The 27902-nt window shown below is 43.6% G+C and overlaps 2 protein-coding genes across 2 annotated transcripts; one reads left to right on the plus strand and one right to left on the minus strand.

The window, feature by feature from the left end:
- Positions 1 to 1636: 1636 nt before the first annotated feature.
- PLEKHJ1 (pleckstrin homology domain containing J1) lies at positions 1637 to 12167 on the minus strand. Its single transcript, XM_073686396.1, has 6 exons — positions 11946 to 12167; positions 9057 to 9124; positions 6925 to 6991; positions 6596 to 6686; positions 2760 to 2823; positions 1637 to 2683 (listed from the first exon to the last, which is right to left on the minus strand). The coding sequence occupies exons 1-6, from the start codon at positions 12037 to 12039 to the stop codon at positions 2618 to 2620; spliced, it is 450 nt and encodes a 149-aa protein (XP_073542497.1). The 5' UTR covers positions 12040 to 12167; the 3' UTR covers positions 1637 to 2617.
- SF3A2 (splicing factor 3a subunit 2) lies at positions 12155 to 27902 on the plus strand. The gene is made up of 9 exons (XM_073686395.1): positions 12155 to 12232; positions 17704 to 17864; positions 18853 to 18924; positions 19301 to 19347; positions 19445 to 19554; positions 19643 to 19692; positions 22578 to 22718; positions 25054 to 25122; positions 27253 to 27902. Exons 2-9 carry the CDS (start codon positions 17739 to 17741, stop codon positions 27805 to 27807), a joined length of 1170 nt encoding a protein of 389 aa, XP_073542496.1. The 5' UTR covers positions 12155 to 12232; positions 17704 to 17738; the 3' UTR covers positions 27808 to 27902.

Consider the following 27902-nt stretch of genomic DNA (forward strand, 5'->3'; position numbering starts at 1 on the left):
CCAACCAGAAAGAAACAAAAAGAGAAAAAACAGAGAAGAGCACATTACTAAGGTAAACTTCAACGATGATCACTCACCACACTGCCATTCAGACTAGGGTACCGGAGGCGGTGGTTGCCGTTCACATGAACGCGCCCATCTGCCAGAGGTGGACTCTCGAGATGATTTCTTCTGACCGATACTCGTACGGCCCCCACTGCTGTGGCTCTGATGATGGGAAAACTCCCGTTGCTCCGGTTGTCTTACATTCTGCTTGAGCTGTTTACACTGGTTAGGCGGCTGTGGCTGCTGCTGTTCCTCCTGCAGCGGCAGTGACAGCTGCTGACCAGGTGACTGGGGCTCCTCCCTCATGATGAAGAGGATGCAGACACCACCATCTTGTCCGCTTCCCATCTCTATAAAGCATATGGGGGCTTCACCTCCTTTGGGCCCCTCCCCTTCCAGCAGCAGCATGCTCTCTCCCTCTTTTTTGTGTATGGAAAAAAAAGTGGTCTGTGGAGCGCTAGAGTTATCACTCTAGCGCACCACAGACCGCTTTTTTCCATACTCAGCTTTCCTTTCCCTCTTTGAGGGTTAGAGGCAGGAGCAGCTTTGTGGATCAAGTGCTTAGCTATCCTTGCAATTCCTTCCCCACTCGTCAATCGAGGACCTGCGGTGACGCGCATCAGGTCCTGAGTCACGTGGTCCACAACCAGGAATCTGGAAATGGAGGACACAGCCAGCGGTCCGTAGCACACAGCACGTGGCAATCCCATCGACCTGCACCACGCAGTGAGACTCATCCTCTCCCCACCCAGTGGCAGTCACCGGGGTTCTGCAGAGGTGCACAACTCCAGCAGGTGAGTGGCCTCGTTTCTAAATCATACTGGTCCTTCACACAGCGCGCTTTTTCTCCCCTCTTTTTCTTCTTTTTTTATTATTATACATACACACATATACACACACACACACACACACACACACACACACACACACACACACACTCCCGGAGCGCTTGCGAATGGGAATGCGTCATGTTGAATCGCACCCCGTGCATGCACAGACCCGGGCTTCCAGCGCACTACGTGATCCTGCCGGCGCGCTCAGAAACGGACCTCCGTGCGTGAGCAGCCCCAGCCGCAGGACCCGGCGCACGTGGAAGAGGACCGTGGAAGGCCCCCCCACCCCCAGGTACCAGCAAGATGGAGCTGAGAAGAGAGGTCCCATCTGCTGCGTCTTCCCGGCCTCCAGGCCGCATCGATCCCGGGATCCACGTTCCAGACACCACGATCAGGTGTGCGAGGCACCACATAGAGAGGCTCCCATCAAGGACTGGAACCAAAACTGATGCGGAAGACAGGTACCGCTTTTTTATTCAGTAGGTTCCTGTCCTTGGTGGGCGGATACCCTCTCTCAGGTGGTGCTGTCATGGGAGAAGTGGAAAATATAATTTTTGTTTGTATTGCCAATTTGTGATCCGTAACACTTATTTTTCTGGTGATGTAGCTGTATGAATGCTGTTTTTTTGGCATGTTGAGCTGCATTTTTTTTTTTTTAATACCATTTTGGTGTATGTGAAGATTTCATTGCTTCAGGTTAAGTTCCTACAATGAGTTTTGGACGTTGCATATTTTCGTTGACCAAAAAAAAAGCGTCGTACAGTTCCAGCACAGTAGACTTACAGAAATCTCATGCCCACTGTGCTTTTTATTTTACTCAGCATGAACTGACTTACAGCATATTTCAAATCCACAACATTTTATCTTGTGGATACACAGAGTTGTGGGTGAATTTCCCCATAGAATTGTATAAGAAGCAGAAAATCCACAGCTAAAATAAAAAATGCATGTAGTTCACATGATTGTATCAAAAGTTTTGTCACAGGAAGATCAACAAAGCAGTCTTAGAGGCCTTAAGCAGGTCCCTGGCTGCCACGTTACCCCATGAGCACCCCATAATCTCGAGACAAGCAGGCCATTTGAATTCTGTCAGTATTTGACATCATCATTTAGATGCTGGCTGTAAAACACAGCCGTTGCCTGCAGTGTGGCGTGGGCTCAGCTCTCGCTCTATACACTCCGCACACAGCCTGTGAAACAAATGTGTATTACAGGCTATTAAGGGTTTCTATTCAAAATGACTAATCCTGCCCTCTCCCAGCATGAGCAGTTTTGGAGAGAGTCACACCGCCTCATACACCGCAGATAGACGATATTGGCAGTTTCAGCTGACTTAAGTTATTTGTGTGGGCTATAGAAAGAATTCACATTATTCACTTTTTAGTTCCATCATTATACAATACAACCAAATGTAGCGGACAGTAGTGGAAATGCCAGTGCCAAAACCTGTAGAAATGAAGTGTACATGCACCTTTAAATTAAGACTTTCATACAAAAATTAAAAACTACATTCAACCATCGTAGAGGCAAAAAAAGGGATGAAACCAACTGAAAGTTCTCCCATCTAATATGCACTGATGTGGTCAGTCCTTCATTCTGGAATATTGAGTTTCTGCATCACTAAGCGTGGGCTAGTGATCATCCAGTTTGAAGCATGATGACATATAGTCCATTACAGATTTTTCATCCTGAAGCAAACAGAGAGTGGAGTAGCTTGAATACAGGAAAAATAGACGACATCAGATGCTTGAGGGCTCCAGCTGAAACCGTGATTCCTCAGATATCCCATACTGCTCCAAAGGGTCCTGCACGGATAAGCCATGTAAGTATCTCATCAAACAGAAGCCCCAAGGAATGGTCAAATCAACCCCCACTACTCACCTTCCCACTAATCTTCAGAATTTCGTTCCTATAAAACAGGAGACTTTTCCTCATGAACTCGTAGCTGAAACACAACCAAAAATAAAAGACCTGCTCGTGACATTTGTTTTTAATTTGCAGCTTTCCGTTGTAATGGGCATTGATAGGAGCATTGGCTGCAGGTGATTACAGCTCCTTGGTGAAGCTGATCTGAGCTCTATGGAGGGCACCTGGGGATCACAGGGTCCAATAAAGAAAGTGGCATTGCACTTGCCTCTAGTCACTGCATGCTACTTATTAACTACCATATGGCTTTCAAATAGAAAGATAGAAGCTTAGATTATAAACCACATACAGGTGCATCTCACTAAATTAAATTAACTTTTTGATGATATTCTATTTCAGTTCTTCAATACAAGAAGTGAAACTCATATTATATAGAGTCATTACACACAGAGTGATCTATTTCAAGTGTTTATTTCTGTTAATATTGATGATTATGACTTACAGCCAATGAAAACACAAGTCATTATCTCAGTAAATTAGAATACATTTTTCAAGCTGTTATAAAGTCCGAAATGTACAGTACAGACCAAAAGTTTGGACACATCTTCTCATTTAAAGATTTTTCTGTATTTTCATGACTATGAAAATTGTACATTCACACTGAAGGCATCAAAACTATGAATTAACACATGTGGAATTATATACTTAACAAAAAAGTGTGAAACAACTGAAAATATGTCTTATATTCTAGGTTCTTCAAAGTAGCCACCTTTTGCTTTGATGACTGCTTTGCACTCTCTTGGCATTCTCTTGATGAGCTTCAAGAGGTAGTCACCGGAAATGGTTTTCACTTCACAGTTGTGCCCTGTCAGGTTTAATAAGTGGGATTTCTTGCCTTATAAATGGGGTTGGGACCATCAGTTGTGTTGTGCAGAAGTCTGGTGGATACACAGCTGATAGTCCTACTGAATAGACTGTTAGAATTTGTATTATGGCAAGAAAAAAGCAGCTAAGTAAAGAAAAACGAGTGGCCATCATTACTTTAAGAAATGAAGGTCAGTCAGTCCGAAAAATTGGGAAAACTTTGAAAGTGTCCCCAAGTGCAGTTGCAAAAACCATCAAGCGCTACAAAGAAACTTGCTCACATGAGGACCGTCCCAGAAAAGGAAGACCAAGAGTCACCTCTCCTTCTGAGGATAAGTTTATCCGAGTCACCAGCCTCAGAAATCGCAGGTTAACAGCAGCTCAGATTAGAGACCAGGTCAATGCCACACAGAGTTCTAGCAGCAGACACATCTCTTCAACAACTGTTAAGAGGAGACTTTGTTCAGCAGGCCTTCATGGTAAAATAGTTGCTAGGAAACCACTGCTAAGGACAGGCAACAAGTAGAAGAGACTTGTTTGGACTAAAGAACACAAGGAATGGACATTAGATCAGTGGAAATCTGTGCTTTGGTCTGATGAGTCCAAATTTGAGATATTTGGTTCCAACCACCGTGTCTTTGTGCGACGCAGAAAAGGTGAACGGATGGACTCTACATGCCTGGTTCCCACCGTGAAGCATGGACGAGGAGGTGTGATGGTGTGGGGGTGCTTTGCTGGTGACACTGTTGGGGATTTATTCAAAATTGAAGGCATACTGAACCAGCATGGCTACCACAGCATCTTGCAGCGGCATGCTATTCCATCCGGTTTGCGTTTAGTTGGACCATCCTTTATTTTTCAAAAGGACAATGACCCCAAACACACCTCCAGGCTGTGTAAGGGCTATCTGACCAAGAAGGAGAGTGATGGGGTGCTAAGCCAGATGACCTGGCCTCCACAGTCACCAGACCTGAACAAAATCGAGATGGTTTGGGGTGAGCTGGACCGCAGAGTGAAGGCAAAAGGGCCAACAAGTGCTAAGCATCTCTGGGAACTCCTTCAAGATTGTTGGGAGACCATTTCCAGTGACTACCTCTTGAAGCTCATCAAGAGAATTGCCAAGAGTGTGCAAAGCAGTCATCAAAGCAAAAGGTGGCTACTTTGAAGAACCTAGAATATAAGACATATTTTCAGTTGTTTCACACTTTTTTGTTAAGTATATAATTCCACATGTGTTAATTCATAGTTTTGATGCCTTCAGTGTGAATGTACAATTTTCATAGTCATGAAAATACAGAAAAATCTTTAAATGAGAAGATGTGTCCAAACTTTTGGTCTGTACTGTATGTCCAGTAAATGCACTCAATACTTGGTCGGGGCTCTTTTTGAATCAATTACTGCATCAATGTGGCGTGGCATGGAGGCGATCAGCCTGTGGCACTGCTGAGGTGTTATGGAAGCCCAGGTTGCTTTGATACCAGCCTTCACCTCATCTGCATTGTTGGGTCTGGCGTCTCATCTTCCTCTTGACAAAATCCCATATTCTCTATGGGGTTAAGGTCAGGCGAGTTTGCTGGCCAATTAAGTACAGTGATACTGTTGTGTGTAAACCAGGTATTGGTACTTTTGGCAGTGTGGACAGGTGCCAAGTCCTGCTGGAGAATGAAATTTCCATCTCCAAAAAGCTTGTCGGCAGAGGGAAGCATGAAGTGCTCTAAAATTTCCTGGTAGACGGCTGCGCTGACTTTGGTCTTGATAAAACACAGTGGACCTACACCAGCAGATGACATGGCTCCCCAAACCATCACCGATTGTGGAAACTTCATACTAGACCTCAAGCAGCTTGGATTGTGTGCCTCTCCACTCTTCCTCCAGACTCAGGGACCTTGATTTACAAATGAAGATTGGAACCCTGGGACCTTGTGGAGTGTGTCAATGACTGCCTTCTGGACATTATTCAGGTCAGCAGTCTTCCCCATGATTGTGGAGCCTACTGAAACAGACTAAGGGACCTTTTTAAATGCTTAGGAAGCCTTTGCATGTGTTTTTTGTTAATTATTTTACATTTACTGAGATAATGATTTGTGTTTTTATTGGCTGTAAGTCATAACCATCAACATTAACAGAAATAAACACTTGAAATAGATCACTCTGTTTGTAATGACTCTATATAATGAGTTTCACTGTTTGTATTGAAGAACTGAAAGAAATTAACTTTTTGATGATATTCTAGTTTAGAGAGATGCACCTGTATCTTCTCCCCAATCTGCCGCTGCAAACTTGCTGAAGCAATGCAAAAATTGCTGCAGATTTGGGACCTGTAATATCTGCTGTCAGGAGACTGCGGGTGGTCCTTAAAAGCATTTATCACCATTGATGTCCCAACAATCACCAGAACAGTGATCCCAGGCCTTTGTTCTAGAGGAGTATGAGTGGAGCTGTGCTCATGCATGTGGACTATGCTCCATTCACTCTCTGAGGCACAGAGAGATAACGGAGTGCAGTACCCTACCCTCTCTATCAGTCCCATAAACACGGACAGTGAGCGAGAGGCACCCCCAGCAATAATATATCACCTAATGTGAATAAGAAATTACTATTTTGGAATAGATAACACCTTCAAATCTGGTATTCCATAATCCAGAAAATCCAACAATCTAGCAAAATAATCTGGATGTTAAGCAGAAGAGAAATCAAAAATGACCTTTTTTGTACGACTTTCAAACTTTTTACAGTTCTGCCTAAACCCTCCACAGAAGCTCTAGGGTAGTCAATAGTAAAGACAAAAAACACTTGTTTTCTAAATGTTAATTAGAAATTGGGAGTCAGTCTGAGGCTACTAGGAGTTCCATCGTAAGCAACATGTTCTATTCAAAATTGCTTGCAGGAAATAGAGGTAGCAATTTATGATAGTTCCTAATACTTAAGTTACTATTTTAAATATAGCCAAGAGGTTTTCCTAATTCATCCACCTATTCAGTTCTCACCTGGCATTGGTCAGTGCTTCTACCCATTCGTCACGCTGTTCCTGACTGATGCATTCAAACGTGTACCTTCTGTCCGGCTCATCGATGAAGGCTAGAGAGCAAGACAAATGTAAGAACTAAGAAGCTGAAGATGGTTACGGACAGAAGATTGATAGCCGATCATGCTGACAGTCTGAGCCCTAACATCTGCTACATAGGTGTAGGAACAGGGATGGATCATTTATAACCTGTCAGATCATTGTGGTGTTCTATGGATATAATGCACCCATTCATATGTCGAATGTCTATGGTCAGCTGCAATCAGTCGATGACGACAATGTATTACTCACATATTAAGAAGATTTTCTCCTCTTCCTTCTTCACTATACAATGTTCTAAAAGCAGTGCTCCAATGGGCTGTAGTAATAGAAGAAACATTTCTGCTCCGTAAGGATGAGGTTACAATTTATAAGCATACTCTAAGCATGATCTACACCCTGGGCTTGGAGTATAGCACAGAAAGCAGAAGGACTCAATGACCGACTCCCTTCGTCACCCACCCCCCAGGCCCTTCAATCAGCGTTCTATAGTGTATCAGCAGTGCTCAGGGTGTTCCTTCAGAGTGTTGCTAGAAACACTAAAGGTGCCGATTCATCAAAGCGATTAGGCCAGAATACTGCTGTACATAGTATAGAAAAGTCTCTACATATTCACGCACTGCAGAGTTACTTAAAAATTTTAGACTTAAAAAGAAAAAGCTCAAAATTAGGGGGGGCGGGGGCTATTTTATGAAGAATATATTTAGAAAAAAACAAACTTAAGGCAACTTTCTAAAAAAAAAATATAATAATTAAATGCTCAGTGATGTTTTCCATACATCATAAAATATAACACGCCGTATCATCTCCCGCCTCGATTACTGCAACCTCCTGCTCTGTGGCCTCCCTTCCAATCTATCCAAAACTCTGCTGCCCAACTAATCCACCTGTCCTCCCGCTATTCCCCAGCTTCTCCCCTCTGTCAATCCCTTCACTGGCTCCCCACTGGCCAGAGACTCCAGTTCAAAACCCTAACCATGACATACAAAGCCATCCACAACCTCTCTCCTCCATACATCTGTGACCTAGTCTCCCGATAGTTACCTACACGCAACCTCCGATCCTCACAAGATCTCCTTCTCTACTCCCCTCAATCGCATACAAGATTTCTCCCGTGCATCCCCCCTACTCTGGAACACTTTACCCCAACATATCAGACTCTCGCCTACCGTGGAAACCTTCAAAAGGCACCTGAAGACCCACCTCTTCAGACAAGCCTACAACCTGCAGTAATCCTCGCTCCACCGTACCGCTGCACGACTAGCTGTACCCTTACCTTATGTATCCTCACCCATCCCTTGTAAACTGTGAGCCCTCTCAGGAAGGGTCCTCTCTCCTCCTGTACCAGTCGCTGTCACGTTTTGTTCAAGATTGTAATTGTTTTTGTAATTATATCCCTTTTTCACATGTAAAGCGCCATGGAATAAATGGTGCTATAATAACGTGTAAAGGAATATTGGGAGTGAAAAATTGGTGTACAGTCAAGAGGTATTTATACACCTAAATGGGCTGAAGAAATGACGATACACAGATAACACCAGCACAGCCACAAGATTAATGGAAGTATAGCTAAACAGGAGGTTGTCACCCTGAAGTGTACGACAACGGCATCCCATCTCAACCAGGTTTTTAGGGATTTTTTTTTCTCCTAATTCTGTTCTTCGTAACATTTTTTTAGATTTCTAGTATTTTCCCACCAAGATGGGTGGATCTGGGGTAGGACAGGGACGTGAAGCCACAGCTTGTCTAATTCGTGATGAGTAGTGTTGAGCGAGTATGTTCTGTTCCGAGTATGCTCGGGCCGAGCTCCGAGTATTTACAGCTGCTCGGTGATATGTTTGAATCACTCCCGTGTGCATGATTTGCAACTGTTTGACAGCTTTATTACATGTGAGGAATGTGTAAGAAATAGACATTCCTCACATGTATTAAAACTGTCAAACAGTCGCAAATCATGCACACGGGAGCGATTCAAACATATCACCGAGCAGCTATAAATACTCGGAGCTCGGCTCGAGCATACTCGGAACAGAACATACTCGCTCAACCCTAGTGATGAGCTGTGTGTTCCTTACACCACAAATCCTACTCCAGTCACCGACTGGATTAAGATTTGTGGTGAGGTGCACACAAGAGACATACATCACTTTTCAGGCACACCGTATTCAATAAGGTGCACCGTGCACCTCTTAAAGTCAGACACCTCTGACTGAATCATAATGGCCAGTGTGAAGAACACCGATCTTGATTAATTGAGGCTTAAGAATCTCAGAAAATGAACATGTAGCAATCATAGAAATGCTCCACCAACTCAGACTTCAAAGGGATGTACACAAATACAAAAGACACAAAATAGGAGAAAGCAGTTGACTCCATTTACCCACCTCCTCTTCATCTGCCCGGAAGTAAAACAGAAAATTCACCACCAATTTCACCAGACGCTTCTTCAGTACTGAATAAAGAAAAACTTTGTTTAAACAAAACAAGTAAAAAATATTATATTATAATATATATATATATATATATATATATATATATATATATATATATATATATATATATATATATATATATATATATATATACACATACATACAGGGTGGTCCAAAAGTAGGTGGACAGAAAGTGTAATAAGGTTATGAAGGGGGAGATTTATCAAACATGGTGTAAAGTGAAAGTGGCTCAGTTGCCCTTTTGCCCTTAGCAACCAATCAGATTCCACTTTTCATTCTTCACAGACTCTTTGGAAAATGAAAGGTGGAATCTTGATTGGTTGCTAAGGGCAACTGAGCCAGTTTCACAGATCTAGTTTTCACAGATAGATCTCACCCAAATCTGTTTTCTTTTCAGATAATTCAGATAACACATAATGGCAAATAATTTAAATACAGATCAAAGAAAATGGATTTTAACAGAGTATTGGAAATCTCAAAATGCTGAAATCGGTAGAGCAAATTGGGTTGAAACATTTGGTACTCAAGCCCCAAAGAGAAACTATTTACCGCATTCGTGACAAATTCAATGCCACTGGCTCAATCCTTAATGCTCCAAAAACTGGTCGACCCAAAACAGTCTGTACAGAAGATAATGAACAACTTGTTGTTGAAACATTTGTTCAAAGTCCAAAAAAGTCCACAGAAGAGCCTCTTTGGAATTGGGAATTTCACGAGCTTCTATCATGCGAATCCTGAAATCTATTGGGTGGAAAGCTTATCGGCCACGTCTAATTCATGGTTTATTGGAGGATGATCCAGACAGGCGGCTGCAATTTAGTGTTTGATAAATCTCCCCCTCCATAACCTTATTACACTTTCTGTCCACCTACTTTTGGACCACCGCGTATATATATATATATATATATATATATATATATATATATATATATATATATATATATATATATATATATATATATATATTTTACACACACAGTACAAGTTTGGACACACCTCATTTAAAAAAATTTCTGTATTTTCATGACTATGAAAATTTTACATTCACACTGAAGGCATCAAAACTATGAATTAACACATGTGGAATTATATACTTAACAAAAAAGTGTAAAACAACTGAAAATATGTCTTGAAGCTCATCAAGAGAATGCCAAGAGTGTGCAAAGCAGTCATCAAAGCAAAAGGTGGCTACTTTGAAGAACCTAGAATATAAGACATATTTTCAGTTCTATCCCAGTATATAGTAGGTATAATATTAGCAAATCCCTCCAAAATGTGCCTCAATAATAGAACAAGGCTACATTATCTTATAAGCCAGTGTTATGGAATTCCGGTTATTCCCCCTAGAAATGTATAAATGGACCACTGTGTGTCTTGCCCCCACAAACTGACCATGTCCAATCAGTGACAACCCTGCAGGGACACACCCTGGAAACACTGCAGTTGGCAACACATTTAAAACAGCTCCAGGTGGAATAACAGAGGAACTTCTCTACAGTCTTCAAGGAGATGATTATCCATAATGTTTTTAATAAAAAACAAACATTAGAACTGGCAAATACTCTGAAATTAGGGAATCTGTCAGTAGAATCAATGCTGCTAGTAAGTCTACATAGACATGCAGGTCATAAGAAGCTGAACACAATGATACCTCAATATCTGCGAGCCGATGTCTTATTGCAGAGACTTGGGCAACCCCTTAATCACTATGTTCCCCCTTATCAAATAATAACAGCATAACATTGCACCCTTTAGTGCCTTGCATGTGGAGCTTATTGTACAGCTTTGTATGAAGCTAATAAATAAAAAAAAAAAACTACATGGGGTTCCCTCCAGTTTTTGTAACAAGCAAAGGTAAAGCAGCGAGCTGATATTATTAGTCTTGTAAGGTCCATGGTTATTGTGGCCTTCCCAGCCTAAAACATACCAGCCCTTAGCCACACAGAAGTGGTGAATCACATGAGATGTTCCAATTCTGGTGCTGTTCTCGACTCTTCCCGTTTATCCTAGTGGGTGGCCCTGACGATTGGGGTTGATGTCAGCTGTGAAGTGTCAAAAAACCCAGCTGACATCAAGCCCTGGTGCTGGAAATGGAGTTGTCCATCATTACTAATCCAGTAAGAATGTATGTAAAGCGCAGTGGAATATGTTGGCATTGTATAAAAATAAAGATTATAAATAAAAAAAATACTTTGAAAAACACTCCCCGAAACTTTCCCTCATTCACCAATTAATTAACAAAAAAACCTCCCAAACGGGTCCAACGTAGTTGATCGAATCCAAAGTACAAAGCCTATGGAGCATCAGAACAAGGCTCCATAGGCTTTGTACACAGGATTCGGTGAACTACATTGGACCTGCTTGGGAATTTTTGGGTTAATAAATTGGTGAATGAGGGAAAGTGTCAGGGAGGGCTTATCTCAATTATGTGTTGTTTTTTTTGGTTTTCTATGGGTCAGTGATGGGAGTGTCCAATAGACGCCTCTCCATTACTAGCACCAGGGTTTGATGTCAGCTGTGAATTGTCCAAAACCACAGCTGACATCAACCCCAACTACCATTACCCTGATTGCCAACGCACCGGGAAGAGCCAAGAATGTGAAGCGCCACTTCTGGGGTGGCTGAGGCCTGGTATTATCAGGCTGGGAAGTGCCCAATAATCAGAGACCTTCCCAGCCTGATAATAACAGCCCACTGCTGGCTGCTTTACATCTGCTGGTTGTTTCCATTACTTATCAGTTTCATACAGAGCTGTGCAATAAGCTCTTAGCTGGGAACTATCGCAAGCAGCGTCTCCTGGTGGCCCCTCCCGGTACTCACCGCTGCCTTTCTTAGGGCCCCTCATATTCAGCTCTGCCGCCTGCTCCGCTCTCTGCCTGGAGAGGGACAGCAGCTCCTTCTCATTGTATCGCATCCTGAGACCATGGCCCGGAGCCGTCCAGACACCGAGCACAGCACACCGAGCTTCACCTGCCGCCCATATTTACATTACACGCCGGGCAGAGCCTGGAGCCGGAAGTGTACGTTCTGTTATGTGAAGGTGACGTCATATCCGGTAGCTGAGCCACACTTCCGGGGGAGAGCGAGGGAGCCACGAAAGTGGGGAGGTAAGAGAGTGATCCAGGCTGTATTACACTCTGTACGTGTAGTGCCCAGTCCTGTGTGTGCCGTGTACTACAGAGGTGCCAGCATACATAGGGGCAGCCATGGGGTGAAGTGCTCGCCCCTGTAGTGCCCAGTCCTGTGTGTGCCGTGTACTACAGAGGTGGCAGCATACATAGGGGCAGCCATGGGGTGAAGTGCTCGCCCCTGTAGTGCCCAGTCCTGTGTGTGCCGTGTACTACAGAGGTGGCAGCATACATAGGGGCAGCCATGGGGTGAAGTGCTCGCCCCTGTAGTGCCCAGTCCTGTGTGTGCCGTGTACTACAGAGGTGCCAGCATACATAGGGGCAGCCATGGGGTGAAGTGCTCGCCCCTGTAGTGCCCAGTCCTGTGTGTGCCGTGTACTACAGAGGTGGCAGCATACATAGGGGCAGCCATGGGGTGAAGTGCTCGCCCCTGTAGTGCCCAGTCCTGTGTGTGCCGTGTACTACAGAGGTGCCAGCATACATAGGGGCAGCCATGGGGTGAAGTGCTCGCCCCTGTAGTGCCCAGTCCTGTGTGTGCCGTGTACTACAGAGGTGGCAGCATACATAGGGGCAGCCATGGGGTGAAGTGCTCGCCCCTGTAGTGCCCAGTCCTGTGTGTGCCGTGTACTACAGAGGTGGCAGCATACATAGGGGCAGCCATGGAGGTGAGACGCTCGCCCCTGTAGTGCCCAGTCCTGTGTGTGCCGTGTACTACAGAGGTGCCAGCATACATAGGGGTAGCCATGGGGTGAAGTGCTCGCCCCTGTAGTGCCCAGTCCTGTGTGTGCCCTGTATTACAGAGGTGCCAGCATACATAGGGGCAGCCATGGAGGTGAGACGCTCGCCCCTGTAGTGCCCAGTCCTGTGTGTGCCCTGTATTACAGAGGTGCCAGCATGCATAGAGGCAGCCATGGAGGTGAGACGGTCGTCCCTGTAGTGCCTAGTCCTGTGTGTGCCCTGTATTACAGAGGTGCCAGCATACATAGGGGCAGCCATGGAGGTGAGACGCTCGCCCCTGTAGTGCCCAGTCCTGTGTGTGCCCTGTATTACAGAGGTGCCAGCATACATAGGGGCAGCCATGGAGGTGAGATGCTCGCCCCTGTAGTGCCCAGTCCTGTGTGTGCCGTGTACTACAGAGGTGCCAGCATACATAGGGGTAGCCATGGGGTGAAGTGCTCGCCCCTGTAGTGCCCAGTCCTGTGTGTGCCCTGTACCATAGAGGTGCCAGCATACATAGGGGCAGCCATGGAGGTATGACGCTCGCCCCGGTAGTGCCCAGTCCTGTGTGTGCCCTGTACTACAGAGGTGCCAGCATACATAGGGGTAGCCATGGGATGAAGTGCTCACCCCTGTAGTGCTCAGTCCTGTGTGTGCCCTGCACTATAGAGGTGCCAGCATACATAGGGGCAGCCATGGGGTGAGACGCTCGTCCCTGTAGTGCTCAGTCCTATGTGTGTCCTGTACTACAGAGGTGCCAGCATACATAGGGGCTGCCATGGGGTGAGACGCTTGCCCCTGTAGGGCCCCTAATCCTTGTGCTGTGGTCACTTGACTGCATATTGCAGCAGGTTTTTCCGGTGTCTGTGGAGCTGGTGGAAAGGGATTGAGCAGCTCCGTTTATGGCCCTATTGTTTATATAGGTGATTCTGCCCATAACCTTCTCTGGCATAGACCCTGGTTACCTGTTAGGTGTGAGTCATCAGAATAAAGCCCTCCATGCACAGTAGATGTCCACTGAGCCATGGTTCGTCCAGCAGCTCTCGTTCCACACTTCCCCATAAGTAGTAATGCTCAACTTGGCTGAGCGCGCCTTTGTTCTCTCAGAGATGTGCCAGACTCCCCTGATGGTGGTTTATCTTCCCCGCCATCTGCCAGGAAAGAGTCTGGAGGCCCCCATACACATTATACTGTTAGCCGATATCGGCAGGCTCAGACACTGTCAGACGAGTCCAATGGCAGCTTACTCCACTCTCTCCGTACAAGGCACATGAATTTTTGGCCAGACTGAACATGAATATATGCATATTGGTGTGTAAATTCAAGCTGCTAATTTACAAATAAAATATGAGCACCTTTTAGAAGGTGAGCTTGAAGGGTTACCCTGGCATATGAAATTGATGTCCTCTCTTTAGAATGATGATGGCCAACATGTATCGCACCCACCAATCAGCTGTTATTGGCTTCACCGGCAGCCGGATGTCAAGAGTGTACTGTAGATCATCTCTTATTTTTTTAAATAGCATCTCATCTGCAGTACCTGGCAGTGGCCACGTCATTGCTGGAGATAATCACAGCTAATTTGTGAGGTTGCCTGGTCAGTGGGAGATATGGATGCGATTCCTACCGTGTGTGGGAGAGTGTGGATGGATGTCAGGAAACACTTGGTCAGACCTTGCAGCCCTCTGACGCCCCCTTATCCTGCTGGTCAAACACGGTATTGACCGAGGATAAGTCACAGGGCGCAGCTGCTCTCATTTATGTCGACTGTTGTGGCACGTGAGGTGACAGGACGTATATATACCACCAGTTCCTTCCAGGAACGTATATATACCTCAATCCAGCCACCCTCAACCACAATATCACATAAATACACAGTATGCTGCCACCACCGATCTCTTAACAGGTGGATCGGGTACCCGTTAGGTAACGTGAAATTAGCGGGTGAGGAACGTGTTTGCTTGACATAGGACAAGAAGAACGAAGCTGGTAAATAATAAGAATTTACTCCCGAAAGTTGGCAGTGTTTACAAAAGATATACAAGATATTATAAAAGAGACAATTTACATATATGCATAAAACAGTTATTAAAATAAAAGGGATAAGTAATAGCAAAACCTGCTCCACGAGGTGATGGTCTCAGATTCTGTGGGGGGGGGGGGCTCCCCGGAAATTAGGTGTGATTCCTCCACGCAGCGAGGAGTGCTTGCGTCTGACGTCCCTGGTTGGAATGAGCCAAGATGGACGTTTTGGTTTTCAGTAAGGAGGCAAAACACTAGGACACACCATGTTGTTTACCTCACACGGGGGCTCGGTTTTGTGAACCCACCCAGCTGCACAAGACATAAAAATCCTTCATCTTCCATATCTTGGTATGGGGGGGGGGGGCCGCATCCAAGATGGATACATCATGTTTGCCGTCACCAATATTCATGGAGATTGATATCAAATATGATATTTCTATGACGTTCAGAAGCTCAGAACCCATTTCCTAGATTTCTGGTTGTTTCCCAGTTATGAAAGATACACCATCATAACTGGAAAAAGGTGAACATCCCAAAAATGTGGTCCACATGTTTGTGACAGTCATCGGCATTATTAAACTCGACATTAAAAGTTTGTTCAGTTACACAATAGGGCTTTGGAGGGAAAATCCAGGGTAGACCAGTATGCTTGCTGACGTTTTATGGCGGTTATAAAAATTCCTTGTTTGAGGGGAAGCAAGAGTAGTTTCTATGGAGGTCTCTTCCAAACGAACAGGGGGCGGAGATTTAAGACATCTCTGGCTGCCCTTTCAACATTTTTAAAACTAGGACAAAAATACATTTTGCCTGACAATGGACTTTTGCAGTGGGTGCGGGGGAGAGGCGTGGGTGGACTTTTGTAGTGGGCGCGCGGGAAGGGCGCGGGTGGACTTTTGCAGTGGGGGAGGGGCGCGGGTGGACTTTTGCAGTGGGCGTGGGGGAGGGGCGCGGGTGGACTTTTGCAGTGGGCGTGGGGGAGGGGCGCGGGTGGACTTTTGCAGTGGGCGTGGGGGAGGGGCGCGGGTGGACTTTTGCAGTGGGCGTGGGGGAGGGGCGCGAGTGGACTTTTGCAGTGGGCGTGGGGGAGGGGCGCGGGTGGACTTTTGCAGCGGGGGAGGGGCGCGGGTGGACTTTTGCAGCGGGGGAGGGGCGCGGGTGGACTTTTGCAGCGGGGGAGGGGCGCGGGTGGACTTTTGCAGCGGGGGAGGGGCGCAGGTGGACTTTTGCAGCGGGGGAGGGGCGCGGGTGGACTTTTGGTGCGGGGGAGGGGCGCGGGTAGACTTTTGGTGCGGGGGAGGGGTGCGGGTAGACTTTTGCAGCGGGGGAGAGGCGCGGGTGGACCGTGTCAGGGCTTGTGGAGTGTGGATGCGTGTTTGTTTTTTTTTGTTTGTTTTTTTACAGCGTGGGGGCAGTGTGGATGCGAATTTTACCGCATGTGAGGGGGGTGTGTGGATGCGATTTTTACCGTGGGGGGAAGCAACTTTTACTCTGTTTGTGTGGGGATTGGGGTGTTTGAGATTTTTCCCATGTGAGGTGTGGATACCATTTTTACCGTGGCTGGGGGGGGGGGGGGAGGTGTGGATGCTACTGCACCATGGGACTGGGGGAGTGTGGGTGCGAATATACCGTGTGAGGGTGGAGGGAGACTATAGGTGCGACTATACCTTTTAGAGGACAGTATAATGTGATTATAATGGATTATACTGTAGGGACGGAGAATATGAGCGTGACTATGCTATGGGGGGACCTCTGCATGTGATTATATGGGGTGAAGAAAGGGTGCTATCATGTGTTAGCTAGGTCTTGGCACTGTGTATATTACACTAGGGGCACAGTCTCTCTGGATGTGTATTGACCAGGGTTGAGAGTAAGATCAGTGTAGACTTTTCTAGGTGATACTCTGGCTGTGTATCTTTAATTTATAATCTGCGACGATGACTGTAGTGGGCAGTATTGTAATACTTATTAAGAGTTGGCCACTTTCTCTTGTTACTGCAGCCTTCCTCACACCTGACCAGCACGTCTGTCCATACAATGGCTGCTGGTGGAGGGGCAGTGACCAGACCTGTCCATCAGTCTCCTCCAATAGAAGAGCAGCTTTCCCATGTGATATGTATTACAATGGAAGAGGCTGATGGGCAGGTCTGGGCCCCTCTAACAGCAGCCATTGTATGGACAGAAGTCTTGATCAATCCAAGATTTTTTAGTAAAAATGATCATTAAAATACTTGATGCTAACTTTATAAATCTGCCATCGCTGTTATTGTCAGTTGCATACGGTTCTAACTAACCTCTTGTAACCACTGCTAACACTCACTGTCCTTAACAGTAATGATAGCACATGATGCCCTAGGCCGGTAACTGGCGGCAGGAGGTATCAGTGGCTATTCTGAACATTACCACCAAAGACCAGAAGAGTCATTGGACGTGTGGAAGATTTACCTCTTGTATTCTTTATTATTTCAATACATTTCCTCCACTTTTTTTTTGGAACTGGTGAATTTCTGGGTTTAAAAGTCGAGGAATTCAAAGACCGCTCATATTACAAAGTGAATGTTTTCTTCTAGAACTGAACAGTTATATTTGTGTTGTTATATTACGAGAAATCGACGCCTATTGGCTACAGCATCAATTTGATATTCAATGGTGAATATTTGATTAGTGAAAACATTTACAAGATTTTTTTTTTTTTTTTTTTGTCTTTTTAGTTTTTTTTTAGTGTGTCCCCCAAGAACTCTCAACCATGGATTTCCAACACAGAGCTGGTGGGAAAACTGGGAGCGGAGGAGTCGCCTCGGCATCTGAGAGCAACAGGGATAGAAGGGAACGTCTCAGGCAGCTGGCATTGGAGACAATAGATATCAACAAGGTGCGGACATGATGGGCACAGTATGGGAAGCAGTCCTCCTCCTATGTTAGCAAATGTTTCAACTGAGGAATACATTGTTTTACTAGATAATAAGACCTCTGTGGCGGTCCATGTAATCTGTCTGCTTTAGATTTTTATTAGTGTAACATTATATTTGACACCTTGTGCACATTTTATAGTTCTGCCCGAGTTATATGCGCAGTAAATACAGTTGTGAGGATAGAGGTTGTAAATTGCTGAATTCTTAATGTTACAATTTAAAGAAGGTATCCATTTAAAATACGTTATCACCTTTCCACAGAATATTAAAATATAAATAAAAACTAAACCAATAATCGTTTTTTTTTTTTATATATTTGTGCCACAAAAAAAATGCTAAATCTATCCCAAAACAGCACTAAATAATAATAAAATATGTCCCGCGTAAAACGGAGTATCATACAGGTCCCTTAGTGGAAAAAAAAGATATCTGCGGAGGCCAAAACTAATAAAAAATTGGTTGGTCATTAAGGAGTTAGTGAAGATGTTTTGTGACAATCTAAAAAAGCAACAATGAGAGCCAAAAAATAAAGACAATGGGCACATTTGTCGTTACTATTTAAACCACTGATATGCAGTAAGTTAATGGAGGCGACACCTGCTATCTGGTAGAGTTGCTGCACCATCCTTAGACATGTTATGTTCTGTCCTTACACCTCCTGACTGGCGCATTTTATATTAACATTTTTTGGTACTAAATTTAAAGCCACACTCTCTTTTCTAGACATAGTTTAACACTGTCTAGTTTTAGTCTCACGAAGTGTCTAAAACACAAGACAAAAACTGGCACAAAACATATGTCTGTTTTTTTTACAAATTGAGGCAAATTTCCTAATTTTTCTTTTTTTCTTGGAGCAAGATAAAACAAGTGGAATTAGTATAAGAATTTGCACTGTGTCTGTACAATATCTGTGGTGGTGTCTTATTGTTCTCTTCTCATGTCTTATAGGATCCCTATTTTATGAAGAATCACCTTGGATCATATGAGTGCAAGTTGTGTCTTACCCTGCACAATAATGAGGTAAGGTAAACCATACGTAACATTGATAACATCCCACAGGGCCTCTGTACTGTAAGCCTATCTTCTTGCACTGACATCTCCATCTGCACTACAACCATGGCTTGTGAATGTCTCCAGGAAGAGCGGCACTTCCCAATATAAATTAGAGAACGAAAGGCCATTTTTAACAATTGTGTAAAACCCCCAAATATTGTACTTTCCATATTTTCAATCCATTTGGCTACTTGGATTATGTGTGGGAAACATGCATAAGTGCCAAAGCACAATTTAGGAACTATTGATGCCAACTCCTCTTCTTAGGGTTCCCATTCATCCCAATGGAAAGAGCAGGGAGTCACATCTAAATAGTTTATTTATGGTTTTTCTTTCTACTTAGGGCAGTTATCTGGCACATACACAAGGAAAAAAGCATCAGACCAATTTGTAAGTTGCTCTTATTTTTTGGCAGAGGTGACATTTGGTGACCTCTGGATATTATGAGTATTATTATGGGAAATTTGGCTCACTTTCTTATATTTAGGGCTCGGCGTGCAGCAAAAGAAGCTAAAGAGGCCCCTGCACAACCAGCCCCTGAAAAAGTTAAGGTTGAAGTAAAAAAGTTTGTGAAGATTGGTCGCCCTGGCTATAAAGGTAGATGAAGGCTTTGAGGTTCTGATATTGTTTGATCATCTGAATTCATTACATGTTTAAATTCCTAATTTCGTGCATTTTCACTTAGTGACAAAGCAAAGGGACCCTGAAAGTGGCCAGCAGTCTCTGCTATTCCAGGTAACAGTCTTTACATTGTGTTTTTCTTCTTTGCAACCTTAGCACACTTTATTTTTTGCAGGCCTGGCATCGAATAATGTATTTATGTGCTTTGTTTTTTTTGGCTGTTTTATCTAGTTATCTGTATTAAGAGGTTTTTGGATACCAGTCCATAAATGTCTACATCATTTCTTGAGTGTTATAGTACTAGATGACCCTAAATAATGCTTGTTGTTTATCAATACAAAAAGTAATTGCTAAAGTGGATTCACACTTGTAAATATAACACTTCCCTCACCCCCTCCCTTGATAAAGTGTATTTATACTATTTAAAGAGGACTTTGTCATTTGTTCAAAAAAGTGAGTTAAATAACTTGTAAAAGTCCCTTAACTTGCCTACCTCTGCTGCTTTTTTTCTATTTTGCATTGTGTCACTCCATTTCAGATAGATTCATATTCGTTGCTTTTGGAGCGCAGTATGTGAAATCTCTGCTTGCAGACCAGCTAATAGTCTTTTCACAATCTATTCTGGGGGCATGCACTTTCACCCCTCCCTCCCAGCAGCTGCCAATCACAGCTTGGCAGCTGATCTAGCAGTCCTTGATAAGCTGTGATTGGCAACATCTGGGACAGAGGGTTGAAGCCGTACACTTGAACGGAGAAGATTCTGAGGAAACTTCCAGCTGCACTATAAGCAGAAATTTCACATAGTGCGCTTAAAGAGCAACAAATGTGAATATCTCTGTGACGCAGTGGATAATGGAAATGAATCGGCAAAACTCAGGGATGTTTACAAGGTATTTCATTCATATTTTTTTTTTTTTTTTAGTACAAGTGACAAGTCCTCTTTTTAAGGTTTATATAATTACGGTACAGTACAGACCAAAAGTTTGGACACGCCTTCTCATTTAAAGATTTTTCTGTATTTTCATGACTATGAAAATTGTACATTCACACTGAAGGCATCAAAACTATGAATTTACACATGTGGAATTATATACTTCACAAAAAAGTGTGAAATAACTGAAAATATGTCTTATATTCTAGGTTCTTCAAAGTAGCCACCTTTTGCTTTGATGACTGCTTTGCACACTCTGGGCATTCTCTTGATGAGCTTCAAGAGGTAGTCACCGGAAATGGTCTTCCAACAATCTTGAAGGAGTTCCCAGAGATGCTTAGCACTTGTTGGCCCTTTTGCCTTCACTCTGCGGTCCAGCTCACCCCAAACCATCTGGATTGGGTTCAGGCCTGGTGACTGTGGAGGCCAGTTCATCTGGCGTAGCACCCCATCACTCTCCTTCTTGGTCAAATAGCCCTTACACAGCCTGGAGGTGTGTTTGGGGTCATTGTCCTGTTGAAAAATAAATGATGGTCCAGCTAAACGCAAACCGGATGGAATAGCATGCCGCTGCAGGATGCTGTGGTAGCCATGCTGGTTCAGTATGCCTTCAATTTTGAATAAATCCCCCAACAGTGTCACCAGCAAAGCACCCCCACACCATCACACCTCATCCTCCATGCTTCACGGTGGGAACCAGGCATGTAGAGTCCATCCGTTAACCTTTTCTGCGTCGCACAAAGACACGTTGCTTGGATCTCCAATTTGGACTCATCAGACCAAAACACAGATTTCCACTGGTCTAATGTCCATTCCTTGTGTTCTTTAGCCCAAACAAGTCTCTTCTGCTTGTTGCCTGTCCTTAGCAGTGGTGTCCTAGCAGCTATTTTTCCATGAAGGCCAGCTGCACAAAGTCTCCTCTTAACAGTTGTTGAAGAGATGTGTCTGCTGCTAGAACTCTGTGTGGCATTGACCTGGTCTCTAATCTGAGCTGCTGTTAACCTGCGATTTCTGAGGCTGGCGACTCGGATAAACTTATCCTCAGAAGCAGAGGTGACTCTTGGTCTTCCTTTCCTGGGGCGGTCCTCATGTGAGCCAGTTTCTTTGTAGCGCTTGATGGTTTTTGCAACTGCACTTGGGGACACGTTCAAAGTTTGCCCAATTTTTCGGACTGACTGACCTTCATTTCTTAAAGTAATGATGGCCACTCGTTTTTCTTTACTTAGCTGCTTTTTTCTTGCCATAATACAAATTCTAACAGTCTATTCAGTAGGACTATCAGCTGAGTATCCACCAGACTTCTGCACAACACAACTGATGGTCCCAACCCCATTTATAAGGCAAGAAATCCCACTTATTAAACCTGACAGGGCACACCTGTGAAGTGAAAACCATTTCCGGTGACTACCTCTTGAAGCTCATCAAGAGAATGCCAAGAGTGTGCAAAGCAGTCATCAAAGCAAAAGGTGGCTACTTTGAAGAACCTAGAATATAAGACATATTTTCAGTTGTTTCACACTTTTTTGTTAAGTATATAATTCCACATGTGTTAATTCATAGTTTTGATGCCTTCAGTGTGAATGTACAATTTTCATAGTCATGAAAATACAGAAAAATCTTTAAATGAGAAGGTGTGTCCAAACTTTTGGTCTGTACTGTATATTTCCCTTATTCCAGGTGCCTTCCCCCCACTCCCCTCAGTGCCCAAACTTATTCTGTCTAATTGTTTCAATATTAAACTAAATTCACATTTCTTCCTCCTTTCTTTTATGAATTTGCGATCTTTCTAAAGATTTGGTTGCATTGTGTGTAAGAGATAACATGGGCATAACATACTCTGACTAGTCTGTAGTTTGTCTTTTTTGTTTCAGCACAAGTGTTACATGTATCAACTCCCATCTTATCTTTTTTTCTGTTTTAGATACTTTATTCTGCTTTCTATTTTTTAACACATTTGTATTATGGGAATTTTTACTTCTTTTTGTAGTAGATATGTGCAAACCTTAATATCCTCAGGATACTGCAATGATACTCTACATGTGAGTAGTAATGACTACTTTTTTTTCAGATTGACTATCCAGAGATATCAGAAAGCATCATGCCTAGACACCGATTTATGTCCGCTTATGAGCAGAGAATTGAACCCCCAGACAGACGTTGGCAATACCTTTTAATGGCAGCAGAGCCCTATGAAACTATTGCTTTTAAGGTTTGTAGTCTCCCGCACTGAACAAGCTGTGCATAAATATTATAGATAAGGTATGTTGTCATATATTAGATGGCACAAAATAATATAAGGCAGGGGTCCCCACATGTGGCTTGCGGACTCGTGATGTGTGGCTCACGGCTGTCTGCCCTCAGTCTAACAAACGGCTATGAAGAGCAGGTCTCCAGAAGGTGACTTTTGTGAGTAGCCCCTGTAGTGCGGCGGTGTTTACACTGTGCTGTAATGAGGCCGTGACCCAGTAAAGCTCAACTCGAATGTCTTTATTTTCCAAAAACTCACAAAGAAAAGGCAAATGGTATCCTCCGGATCGCAGCCGGGGCGTCAAACAGTCCGTCTCCCAAACCCGTTGCTGTGGACGACTGCACTGCCGGGTCGCCCTGAGGTGCACCAGGAGTTTTGCTTTCCTTGGCTCTGTGGTGGCTTCACACAGGCCTGTGTTGCAGAACCACCTGCTCTGCAGCTTGCCGACAAAACACTGACACACCCAAACCTTTGCTGCAGGTTTTTAAATGAAATCTGTGGCCATGAGCCACGTGCAAGACCCGGGCTAGAGGGAGTGAACCGCCCCACTGCCACCTGTAGTTCACTCCCAAAATAAAAGCCTGTGCCGAGTTTTCTTAAATATAACTTGGCCAAATAGTTTGACCAAGTCCAAACTTTACTTTTAATGTGCACTGCAGCCACAGCTGTTTCTGTGATTGCAATGCACTCCAGCGGGTTCAATATACCTCTATGCACATCCTGGGGGATACATACCATCCCTCGCTTATGATCCCCCTCACTGCCTCACACCCCACACTGAATGGGGGTAGGGTAGGAACCCCTCTAGTAGATCTGAATGGGGATATGGTAGGAACCCCTGAAGCTTGGCACACTGCCTCAGATTAATTTCTGTGGAAAAGCTTTGGCTGTTATTATACCGCTAATAGGGGGCTCTGGGTGTCACTAGTGTGAGGGGGCCGGGAGCTGGATGTGGCTCACAAGGTCAGAAAGGTTGGGGACCAGTGACTTCCGGTGTATGCACATAACATGATGCAGTCTTCATCACATACTTTTATTTTTAGCATGATAGGACAATGACATCAAGGAGAAATGCATCAGAACTAGAAAGAGTCCGCTCACCCACTCTGTGATCCAAAGCACAGAATTAGCAGTACAGCAGGAATACCAATCGAAAACAGAAAAAATCTCCCTTCCGGGCCCAACTATAGACCCCTTAGGGGTAGTGACTTCTATGCTGTCATATCCATCTTTGAATTTTTAATCGTCTATAATAGATTTTTTGATCTTAGAAGATCTTGGAAGCTGGATTTTTTTCCGTTTTCAATGCATCAGAACTGGTGGAATTGCCCAGCAAGTCACATGAAATCTCACAGATTCACTTTTGCCCAGGAATTTACTAAGTTAGTAAGTGGTGACCTATACATTAGCTTAGAGGAAAAAATACTGCATTCATTTTTTTATTTTTTTGCTGTAATATGGCTGTAAAATTGCTGCCGCATAAATATGATGACCCTTGCATCCTGTACAATTTAATTTAACATGTAGTGTTACTGTAGAAAATTTAAGAAAATGTTTATTTTTATGAGCACTATAAACATTAAAAATAAAAACCCATACACAAAGGAGAGAGGAAAAAAAATAAATGAACTTCATTATCCCAGAAACTCCTTTCTTTGCGCTCCAGAAAATTTGGGATCGTGTTGCCCTATTTTAAATTTGTTGGTCCTTTTTATGCAGATTAAAGAAGTTGTCCACTAATAGGGCTTCAGTCTATAAGTCGTGGACATCCACTTTAATAAATAGCTTGTGTGTCTGTCTTTTCCATTGAGAAATTGTACAAGGTTTATTTGAGAGCCACTTAACTATCATTAATCTTGCTAAAACAATCTGATGGGAAGTGAAAATTGTAGTCTCTCAATTACCCACATATGTACCATCAAGTGCATAAACTACTGTATCCATGCCCAGATTTATTGTGCAAATCCTTTGTATATCTTCTAAACAGCAGCAGATCAGCATCACACAATCATCTTGGACCTTTCAAGTTTACATTATATTTATTTATTTCATTTTTTTTTCAAAAGTTCAGGCACCTATGGTTAATCATAAATTGATTAAATCTATCAAAGTAATAAAACAAGTCAATACTCCAATTTATACTTGTCCATTGGTTTGGCTAAGATTTGCCTAAATGTTCCACCCATATTTGTACTACTTGGTATAGAATTGTATATATCAGCAATAAGGCATTTTTCTTGATAAAAGTATAATTTAAGCACCCTTTTAATCTTGTGATTTTGGTTTTTTGTTTTAGGTTCCAAGTCGGGAGATTGACAAAGTGGAAGGAAAATTCTGGACACATTGGAATAGAGAAACTAAACAGGTAGCCAGATTTATTTAGTATCTGTAGCTGCTAACCTCATCATATAGCATAGTTGTGTTCAGGTACTTTGTGTTTTAGGTACTTTGTTCACCTAAAATGTGTTTGTAGAAAACCCTAAGCAGGTTACGTGAGAAAATGGCTGGACTTCTCACATATAAGGAGTAATAAATGTTCCGCTCGTCTCCTATGGCATCTCGGGCTCCTAATCTCTTCTGGCTGATGGGGCAGGAGCAAACCCCGGGCCGGTATTGAGTTGTAGCGATGTAGTTTCACTCAGACACACATTGTTCACCACTCCTCTTCAAAAAATTCAGCATGGTGGCTCAGTGCTTAGCACTGCAGCCTTGCAGCGCAGGGGTCCTGGGTTCAAATCCCATCAATGACAATGGACAAGGAGTTTGTATGTTCTCCCCGTGTTTGCCTGGGTTTCCCCCAGGTTCTCCAGTTTCCTCCCACATTCCAAAGAAATGCTGATAGGGAATGTAGATTGTGAGCCCCAATGGGGACCGTGCCCATAATGTCTGTAAATTGTATGAATTGTAAAGCGCTGTGGAATATGTTGGCGCTATATAAATAAAAAGATTATTATTATTAAAATGGTAATTCTTTATTGTTCCATTTTAAAGTGTTATTCCATCTAATTGAAAACATGGAGAAAAATATATTAATAGCCTCCAACAAATGTCTGTAACTATATAAAGTAGGCAGGATGCACATCAAAATAATGTGATAGTTAACTAAACATTTATATATATGTCTAAAGGTGCAGTAATCCATTTCTGACAGCCACCACATTAAAGGGGTTGTCCAGTATAGTGTCAGCAGCCGGATGTAATCAGTTGCGGCACTGCACAGCTCTGCCTACTGTAACAGTGGCCACAGCGGAGCGCTGCATTCACTGTAAAAACAGATACGTGATGAGGATTCTGGAATGAAGTTCACTACGTGCTATAACTAAGATTATCTTAAAACTGCTGTTATTATATATAAAAAAAAAACCTTTTATATACACACAAAGAATTGGCTGTGATTTTGAAATAGGGGTGTAAATGTGTTGCCAAAATGGCATAAACCATATGCAATAAATTATCCCCAGGAGGCAGAGCCACACGTATGTGGTTGCAGACTAAGGCATTTTTTAGGTGTGGGACAATAAAATGTGGCCTATTGCAAACATGTGAAAAAATACATGTTTCCAATAGGCCACATTATACGGCGTGGGGCACCATGTGGGGCCCATTATACTGTATGGAGGACTATGTGCTGCCCATTAGGGTGTATGGAGCACCATGTGGGGCCCATTATACTGTATGGAGGACTATGTGGGGATTACAGTTGGAAAATCCTACTGTGATGAGGTCACCATTCTTTGTTGGGAGGATTGAGGGAGAGGGGTACAGTATGGTCATTATACTGTGGGGCTATCATTCTGTGTTTGGGGACAGTTTTGTTTGCATCCTACTTTATTATCTGTATTATTCAAGGTTTTGTTATTACATATTTAAATTGGGCCATGTGCTTTTTACTGCTTTTACATAACATATTATAATATTGTCCAATAATTCCAAAAGTTAATTGTTTTATTTGATATGGAAAAACTTCCTCAATTGTATACATTTTTTTTTTTTTTTAACAAACATCAAGGATGGCCAGTGACTTTGTCCAAGCTTTTAACTTTGGCCCTCTGTGTATTTGAGTTTGACATTGCTGGCTTAAAGGGTTATTCTCATCATGATAGTTACAATTGCAAAGAAACAACTTTCAATTTTACTTTTGATTAAAAATCCTCTGCAATCGGTGGCTAGTATCTTAGGCTTGGAGTGCAGCGCTTACAAGCTCTGTAGAAAAGAGCCTGTAAGTGCTGTGCTCCTTGTAGACATGGATGGAAACTTAGCCAGTGAGCAGTAAACAAAGAAAAATCTCCATGTTTTTGTAAACGGAAAGGATTTTTAATAAGCAGTCATTTGCAAAATTGTTTGTTTTTAAAAGCAATTTGCAATTTTCATCATTTATGATTGAGAATAGCTCTTTTAAGTATGACTTCTGTTTGCATTTCTTCTTACAATATTATAGTCAGTGCTTTTAATACTTGTCTTGCTACCACATAATTACCTTATTTTGTATTTTTAGTTCTTCTTACAATTTCACTTCAAGATGGAGAAACCGCCAACTATACCCAGCATAGCCCCTGCCCCTCCTGGTGTTAAACGGCCTCCACCACCTCTGCTGAATGGAATGCCACCTCGACCACCCCTTCCAGAAAACATGCCTCCTCCACCTCCAGGTGGAATGCCATTACCTCCCATACCTCCTGGAGCACCAGCTCCCCCAGTGCCCCCTCCTCAACTTCCTCCTGCTCCTGGAGTGCCACCTCCTGGTGTACCACCTTCTGTACCTCCTCCAGCTTTGCCACCTCCAGGTGTTCCACCTCCCGGTGTACCACCCCCACCACCTAATCCTGCTGTGCCGCCTCCTGGAGTTCCGCCTCCTGGAATTCCTCCTCCTGGAATTCCTCCACCAGGGGTACCTCCACCACCAACCCCTGGAGTTCCTCCACCTCCTGCTCCAGGCGTCCCTCCACCAGCACCTGGGGTTCTCCCTCCTGGACCCATGCCGCCAATGATGAGGCCTCCTTTACCAAGTGAAGGACCAACAAATATACCCCCACCACCACCAACAAATTGAGTCCTTGTTTGCTCTTTGCGATGGGCATAATTTCACTTTTTTTTTTGTAGGATGTTCTGACTGTTGATCATTTAATAAATGGATGATTTAAAGAA

The sequence above is a fragment of the Phyllobates terribilis genome, unplaced genomic scaffold (assembly GCF_046119375.1).
Source record: "Phyllobates terribilis strain yellow unplaced genomic scaffold, ASM4611937v1 Scaffold_1__5_contigs__length_1240528914, whole genome shotgun sequence".
NCBI lineage: Eukaryota > Metazoa > Chordata > Amphibia > Anura > Dendrobatidae > Phyllobates > Phyllobates terribilis.